General features: G+C 32.9%; 1 protein-coding gene across 1 annotated transcript; it reads left to right on the top strand.

The window, feature by feature from the left end:
• The first annotated feature begins 1,728 nt into the window (after positions 1 to 1,728).
• LOC106660062 (protein FAM76A) lies at positions 1,729 to 5,081 on the top strand. The gene is made up of 6 exons (XM_014382892.2): positions 1,729 to 2,054; positions 2,871 to 2,935; positions 3,016 to 3,229; positions 3,295 to 3,431; positions 3,502 to 3,745; positions 3,821 to 5,081. Exons 1-6 carry the CDS (start codon positions 1,956 to 1,958, stop codon positions 4,118 to 4,120), a joined length of 1,059 nt encoding a protein of 352 aa, XP_014238378.1. The 5' UTR covers positions 1,729 to 1,955; the 3' UTR covers positions 4,121 to 5,081.
• Positions 5,082 to 9,227: the final 4,146 nt, after the last annotated feature.

Raw genomic sequence — 9,227 nt, forward strand, 5'->3', positions numbered from 1 at the left:
ATTCTTATGATTGGTTTTAATAGTGTGATAATTATTGTACATATATTTCCTGTCAATACAGCCGTTTTTATAATTGATAACTTTGTGCAATAAAACAATATTTTCATATTTAAAAAAAAACTGAATAGTTGTATCATTCTACTTTATAGCACCTCCCTTACTCGTAAACATTTGATTTCCTCTTGAAGAAACTCATTAATTCGTAAGAAAAACTCTAATTTGTAAATTCGGGCGTTTATTTTCGTTCGCCTAGAAAAAAATGTACATGTGAATTCACCTCTCTAACTCATAATGTTTTTGAGAGGCTATTCTAGTTTATATCTATATATTTTTCGATAATAAATGCCTTCCAGACTACCACAGATTCATCAATCATAAATCAATCATAAAAGACCCATATATTGGACAATAATAAATTTTATGCTCACCGTAAGTTTTTTGCTTTATATAAAAGCAATTTTATCGAAAAGCGCACTTTTTCACATTCAATTTTTTTGATCGTCTATCGTATATTATGTCTTGCACGTAAGTCTAGATACCCAATGATCTACAGCTTTGTCTTCAATTCAGATGGACTCATCGAGATATTTTCAATGAATTTTTTGCCGCTGATTATGAACATCAAATCAATTTCAGTTATATTTATGAAAAATGAGAAATATTTTTAGATTTCTTAGACAATTCTAAACAACAATGTACTTTTATTATTTCATCTTTTGGTTAATACTTAACGTACGAAAAAAGCTTATGCAATAAAAAAAGATCTTCGTGAGTCATTTATATTTAATACGGAGGTCGAAAAAAACTAAAGAGCCGTTTGAAACAACACCCGATCCCTAATCAGCTGTTTACCGCGCTACGTTCTATACCACTAGAACCCTATCTCATTCATTCGACGCTCATGGTATGTTATTTTATAAATTCATGCCTGACATATATTTCTCCGTATGTGCGACGATCGGATTTCGAAGCCGAGCCGATGTGCAAAGTGCATACCACATGAAACTGATGATGCCAAGGAAAAATTACTTGCGATACGATGAGCATTAGAAGTCAATTATTACATTACAAGGAGCTCTTTTCATTATAGTCTTTAAGAAGAGACTGAAATCAATATTGATCGGCAAGTGTGTATTACACAAAGTTTATCTAATTATAAAGCTTCTTAAAATGTATAAAATGGTTTGTTTAACTTGAACGATTATATTTCTGCGACAATATCCGCTTAAGTTGTCCTTTGAAAATCTGCACCTTTTAACGATTCTTTTGATAAAAGTACGTCTTTTCGTTTACATTTTTATTTTCCTGCTTTTCCCTTTACTTTTCAATGGGATAGTTATAGAGAGCTTTTTTTGTAAAAATTCGGAATTCGCGCCCTGCATCTTTACCAACTTGACGCGTTGTCACTGGACTGGTCGGCTTGTAATTTTCAAATATACATGATACATCAGCTTACTCTAGTAATAGGAGTATATATACGGTATGTGCTATAATAGCACATAGTGTCTCTTGCATGGACAAGAGAATCAAAAGGAAAGACGTAAGCATAGAAAGAAAGAGAGAGAGCGAATGAATTTAATACGAATTTCGGCGTCACGCACCAATCAGACTGTTGTCGAACGCTCGAGTAAGTATCAGCCGCCGCCGCCGACTGCGGGGCCATCGCGCACGCTACACATAGACACATTACACGCAGTCTTCGGAGAGAGAGAGAGAGAGAGAGAGCGAAAAGTAGGAGATTGCCGACCAGACAGCGGCGGCGACTGACTGGCATTGCCAACCAACGCGACATCGCTCCACAGTCGCGCTTGTGATCCCATCGTCTACGACGACGACGACGACGACGCGCTAGCAGCAGTAGCAGCAGTCGCATTTTGCACGTCCAACCCCCCCAGGGGCACGCGAGCCAGGATCCATCTTCCCTTCTCTCACCCACGTCCCCAGTGCACCACACCATGAGCGGCAACAACACCTCGCAGACGCTGTACGCCTGCTCGAGATGCTTCTCCCGACATCCCTTCGAGGAACTGTCCTCGGGACAGCAGCTCTGCAAGGTTAGAATCTGTGTACACAGCATTTTAACTCTCTCTCTACTTTATATACAACGTATACACACTATATATACATAGAGCCTATGCACAACACAAACCCAAACAACTTTCAAATGTAATGCGTTAAAAGATGAGATGATGCATCGTCGCTCGAAATTTGTCACTCAGAGGCTTCGCTTCTCTAATTTGATTATTCACTCGGAAGGACAATCTTTTTTCTCCACGTACGCACGAATAAACGCTGTGCGTCCAACGCGATGCCCTGGCTTAAAACGTGGCGCGTGTGACCTTGCGCCCGTGTTGTTTTTATTTTGACCGATAGCTCATACGAAACGCTGCAATTTTTTCAGTGATGACTCCGACTTTTACGATCATTGACATTATGATACAATTGCGTTCACGCGCGTTCGCACGCAATGACTCGATTGCCAATCGATCACTGGGTTTTCTGCACTGCTTGGCTTCTCCGATAAAATTTCATCGCACGCTAATTCATAATTCCTCGTACTTTTGCCGGAAGTGAAATAACGAGGCATTGTGGACTATGCAGAAATTTATCGTAGCTTGCTACACCTATGCCAAATGCAGATTTCAAACTTATTCTTAACCTATCTACAAGGTTGTTTTTGCTTGAATGTCAGAATCTGTGCATTATGAATATATGTGCACACTTTTGTCTTATAATCTTTTTCAAGAAGAGTCTAAAATGATGATGCTGTTATGGTTGAAGGTTGAATTTGATTCACATTTGTTTTGTCACACATTTACACAATTACTTGACATTTGATAATATTCATTATCGATTATCATTTTTATTAGGAATGCAGAGGTACCTTCCCTGTTGTCAAATGCACATACTGTCGATCAGAATTTCAACAGACTATGTAAGTATTAAATCTCAAATCGACTGGAGATAATATAGTAGCAGTGTCATTAATTGATTCTGTAATTTCCGAATGAGTAGGAAAGGAAATACAAGCACGATTTGTAAGAAATGCGAGCAGAATGTTAAGGCATATGGTAAACCATCAGCGTGCGAATATTGTAATACTATAGCTGCATTTATTGGAAGCAAATGTCAAAGATGTACAAATTCTGAAAAGCGATATGGACGACCCGTCACTTGTGAACAATGTAAACAAAAATGTGCCTTTGACAGACATGATGAAGATAAAAAGGTAATACGAATAAACAAGAACAATCATAAAAAAAAACAGTACTTAAAAAATGTCTCTAATCCAAGGTTGATGGTAAATTACTCTGTTGGCTGTGTACATTATCTTATAAACGAGCTTTGGCACGAACCAAGCAAACTGAATCGGAAAGAAAAGCACATATGAAAATGGTACAACAAAGAGCTGCTAAGCACAAAGAACAAAAGTAATTATTATTGATATTCTTCATATCTTTGAATAATATCTAAGGAATAATATCATTTTTTGATTGACAGACTAAAAGGTCATAATAAAAGGCCTCACAGAGTAGATGTTACAAAACTTCCACCACTTTCTGATACAACTGATAATAATGGTCCTACACCTATTAAAGCTGCAAGAATGGCTGGTGTACACGATCCACATGACCCTAACATTTCAGACCATGTAGTTGCTGTGACATCTTTGAAAGAAAAAATTGCCAACTTACAAAAACAGATCAGTCAAAAAGATGGACAATTATTAGCCAAAGAGAAACAGGTGAGCCCTTGAGCCTGTTTACATATTTTATGAATAACAATGAAAAGCATTTTCTAATATTTCGATTGGTTTTAGATAACGGAATTGAAAGCTCACAATTTTACGGCAGAAACTGAGCTTAGAAATAGAATGAAAACTTCAGAGAAAGAATATGAAAATAAAATTTCTAACATGCAATCAAAAATTACTAATTTGTTGAAAGAAGTGGCAACTTTATCAAAAAGTACAAAAAGAGAAAGATTATCTCTTAATAAAAGTGATAGAGCTGACAGAGGTGATAAAAATGATAGAGGTGATAGAGGTGGTGATAAAAGTGATGTGAAGAGTGAAACTGGGACCAACAGTGAGAGTGGTACAGATAGCCCTGTGCCCTAGTAAGGTGTAAAATGTTAATTTCTGCTTTTGAGCTGCAGTGTGGAAAAATAACTCACATAACTTTCAGGCTGTACAAAACAGTTTTGACTTTCCAAGAAAATATTAAAAACTCATTTACAGTTTGCAGTGGTCAAAGTTATATTTTATCATTTTTCAACTATAAGTAAATAAATATTATTTTTCTAATCATTATTTTCATATGCAAATTATTCCTTTTAAAAATCATTTTTAGAAACATTGTAATTTATCTAATAACGTCTAACAGATGCATAGATAACTCTGTAATTATTTCACTAGCAGAAAATTGTAGCATTCTCTTTTAACTTTTTTTCATGTTTAATATAATAATTAATTATATTATTATTATTACTATCATTATCATTATTATAATTACAATTAGTAGTACTATTTCTATTATTACTAAAATAAAATTCTGTATCTTCTTAGATAGACCAAGTATCAACTCTTGTACATTGAACATTTTAACTTAACAATGAACTATATGAAATGCATGAAAATGTTGAGTTTAATCGAAGCAATTACAATTGCTCATGGACTTAGTGAAAACATTTCTAGCATGGTGATGGTGCTTCAAAATGTTCATGAAGTAATATCTTGTGTGCGTATTCTTTGACAATGATTTCGCAATGAAAAGTTGAAAGGCCACTACTAACAATTCAATGAAGAAGCTAGAGATGTCTTTCCACAGGTTTAATAAAAATATAACGATAAATATTGTGAATATTTGTCAATGATCAGATAGTTTAATTTAATAATGGTGAACACTGCATCGATAGATTATCTTGTAGAATTTTGTGTATACTGCGAGTAAAGAGCGGCTGTTGATCCTATTTTATTACTCCTAATGATTAAGCATAAAATTCATGTATGTCAATGGCCAGTGGCCAATTCACTTTGGTGAATAATTGTAGAAAAATTGCAATAAATATGTGAAAAGAAATTTTTGAAATTGTTGAAGTTGTTATTGACCTGCTTGTAGTTTTAAATGTTGTCTTTTAGTTGTCTGGTATTCAGGTAATGGGAAAACAAGGAAGTGATTAATCAAAGAAACCTCATTTTTAAATATCCAACAGCCATATATTTATTCTGTATTTTTAAGAAACAAATGCTAAATCGAGCATCATCTATTTTCATAATTATAATCCACAATAATAAATGCATAACAATCAATTTATTCGTACCGTAAGTTATTGCAAAGAAGAAAAAGTATATAACACACAAAATCAAGAAAGTTTTTTTAACGAAGCACTCGTTCAAGTACATAATAATCGTATTACAAAGTATATAGTCGCTTGCATTCGATCTAACTTTAACTTGTTGGAATGTATAGTTTGCTAAAACTATTGTTTTTTTTGTTTCTTTAATATTTGTTTACTTTTTTATGTTTTTCGTGAGTAACGTCGACGCGAGAGAGACACAATACAAAGACTAAATATTGCTTATTGTTGCGCCAAAGTTCTTTCCTTTTTTTTCGTTTTATAGCCGTAATAATTTGCAGACTCATGAGTTTTATAAATTGTTGCTCGTGACTAACTCTGCAACTATGTTCCTATTATCAATAATTGTTATCGTTTTTAATATTGTGATTATTTTTTTTTTGAAGTTGTTGGTATTGGTTACTGTTATCAACTATCAGCTATTATTATAGTTTTATAAATATTACAATGATTCGTTATTATTAAGTAGATTCGTAATGGAAATATCAAAGGTATGTACAATCAAAAATTACCGAGTCGAGTGTCCATATAGCGCGAGCACATTATGCGTTTAAGAACGTACCCCCCGTTTACAATACTTGTGTAATAAATAAACAATGAAATTCGACGATCCAATTGACGCTCGCCTCATTTGCCATGCGTAACGCGCGCGCGAAACGACGTCGACTCCTTTTTTCTATCGAAAGGCGCGCGTTCCAACGCATGGGTGTTATAACACACAATGGGCGCGACAAGAAAATCGCCTTTACAGTCTTTTCATTCGTGATTGTGTGTGGTGACGATGATGATGATACACTCGGTTACATGTAAAGAGAAGAAAGAAAGAAAAAAAAGAAGAAGGAAGTACAGACACCTATAGACGGGTCTGGTTTCATGTTATTTTGTATACAGTCTTTATTTAATGCTTGGCTTGAACAATGAGTGAATGTCATTCCTTTTTTTTTACTTTTTCAACGTCCAAGATCCAAGATGAGAAAGTCGTATATAGCGTTTGAGCACGATGACGATTGAGACAGCCGTAGAGATATTTTTTTGTTAACAATTAGACGTTCGTGTGTACTCTCATGACACGCGTATAGATTTCAATTCTACAATTTGATTAGTTTTGTCGGTTCCTATTATTTTTCATCCTAATTTAATCGAGCACCAATATGCCACAGTTCACGTCGATGATTTTATTTCAATTTGTTTTTTTTTATTTTTGATTCTTTATGACTACAATGATCATTTGCTTTTTTTCTTTTAATTATACAATACATAACGAATTAACTATTGTGCCACCGGATATCAACATAGTCGAGATAGGCAGCTCGATGTTCCAATGATGATGCCTTATTGCTTTAAAAGTTGCAAAATTTTCACAAATTCAGCTCACACTCACTCTTTTCCATACTTTTTTTTTACAAGCGCGTACATGTTTCACACTTTTCTACAAGAATTCAAACACCTATTATTATGGAAAATTTTTTGAAAAAGTTTATTGCACAGTCGATGCGGCCCAAGAGGTAATAAAATAAAAAATTAAATTGAGGATCGTTTTAAAATTGTTTGAAAGAAAAATGATAGGATTGACAATTTTTAATTGAATAAATTTAGTGATAATTTAGATTACTTTGACAATTTAAAGCCGTCTTCTTTTTTCACATTTTTGAGCGAGTCGAAGATTTTTTCCGTTAGAGCTGAATACAAGTGTGTGTATATGTTGTATGTTGTGTGTGTGTGTCGATGTAAATGAATGTGTATGTTTAAATAATCTTAAATGTTACGTTTGACGGTGAATGAAGGAAAAACATTTTTATTCGGCTTACGAACTAAATTACAATTAATCAGACTCTTAAAGCTGTTGCTGCTTATGAGGTTGGAATCTTTTAAAAATTAAAAACTAAAATATATACTCTATAAAATATTTAACGATACTATAATATGTCATTTATAAATTTTTCGTATATATATAAATATATTCGTCATATATTCATGTATATTTAATAATATTCGTAACCAAAATTTACACTTTTGTCTCGATTTTAAATTCAATTGCACAATGATTAGTTTTTGTTTTTGTTTTTCAAGTGAGGGTTTTATCAATCATTACGTGATCATTGATGAGTACGGTGGGTTAATGTATCATTTCTACATGGACCATGGTGAAGAATGAATCAAGTGGTGGATTTATTAAAAGTTGAAGGCACCCCGCCGAAGATCAAATTAACGCGTCGGAGCATAGATCATCTTGCATGTGTAAAATTTAGTAATGCATGTAGAAAATAAATCTACATCCATTTTCGTGCAGGGTACGAGCAAATAAATTTCTCTTTTTTTTCGCTTTAAATAATGAACACACACACCGCAGGCCGCGAATATTTTCGTCCCGCGCTTGAATTGATTTTTCACCAACAACAAAAGAAAAAAAAAATTAGGTAAATATACAAATTTAATCAGTCCTTTTGGCCTATAATATACACATATATACAAATAACTTTCGCTCAATTTTTCGCAATTTTATACAATTCACGCTGTGTGATTTTTAGTCATTAAAAAAGCCTCTCGTTTTCAACAAAAGGGCCCTGTACACATTCGGTGATATCAAAAGTAAATAGAATATACCAATCGTTTAATACTAACTGCATCTTATACCCATAGAATATAAAGATAATAATATAACAACGGATTCGTCTTTCATTAAATGCACCAATTTTTCAGTTTCTCTATCTCTCTCGTTTGTTTAATTTTTATAGAAAAAATTCGCACCTAAACATATATTTATACGCTTCGCAATCATATTATAATAAACGCACATTTAAAAAGAAAAAATTATATTATATCGAATTTCCGATTGGAGGCCGGTGAATAGTCTTTTTTGTTCACGTGTAACATAAATATACAATATATAAAAAAATTTTTTTCGCTTTAACAAAGAGCATCGCATTACAATTATATATCACAAATTAGAATTTCATGTGTATTACCAATGAAATTTTTTTTCTCTTTAGCTATCTATATTTACATAATAATCGCAATAGAAATATTCGTCCCCTTAGAGTTTAAATATATATATAATAATATAGATATATGTATACTATACATATAATTTTTTTCGATTGAAGCAGTTGCACAGCGAGCACACGTTCCGTAGCTTTTTGTTCAAGTTGGTATTATTATTGTTATTATTATTATTATTATTATTATTCTTATTATTATTATTATTACTAATATTATTATTACTATAATTGTTTTTATATAAAATGAGTAAATTTGCAAGTTTTACGTTACAGAAAAAACATCTAATCAGTCAGCTAATATAATATGTCAGTCAAGTTACGATGAGCAAATTCGTGAAAAATTTGTCCGTTTTGGTATCTATATAATATAACATAAAAGCCTTTTTTCGCCCACGAAAATAAACAAACAAACAACCGAACAAATTTTTAAAAAGTTTTTTTTTCTACCGATTAGTACCTTTACACGCAAAAATTGGTTCACTCCTATACACTCTTTTTCTTTCTCTTTGTATTATGTTTTCGAGATCTTAAGTACGTAGTACGGTATGTAAAGATGCGCAACCTACACCATTTTTTAAGTATTAATTATTTAATATTATGAGTTTGTGTGTGTTCAACATAGTCGATTCGTATAAATACTCTATTAAATTGATTCTCTTAAAAGTTATAGCAGTCGTGTCAAGATGTCTCGATAGACGATTGTGAGGGGTTGGAGCACCTCGTTGTTACTTTTTTTTTTGCTTTGCTCGATACATTTATTTTTTTTATTATATTATAATCGCAGAAAATTCGTCTTTCGCGCGCGCGCTAACGCATATTTAAAATCTTTTTTTTTCTTATACGATAGTACGCCGGATTAATACATCTCTA

The sequence above is a fragment of the Trichogramma pretiosum genome, unplaced genomic scaffold (assembly GCF_000599845.2).
Source record: "Trichogramma pretiosum strain Unisexual culture from Peru unplaced genomic scaffold, Tpre_2.0 scaffold29, whole genome shotgun sequence".
NCBI classification, from domain to species: Eukaryota; Metazoa; Arthropoda; class Insecta; order Hymenoptera; family Trichogrammatidae; genus Trichogramma; species Trichogramma pretiosum.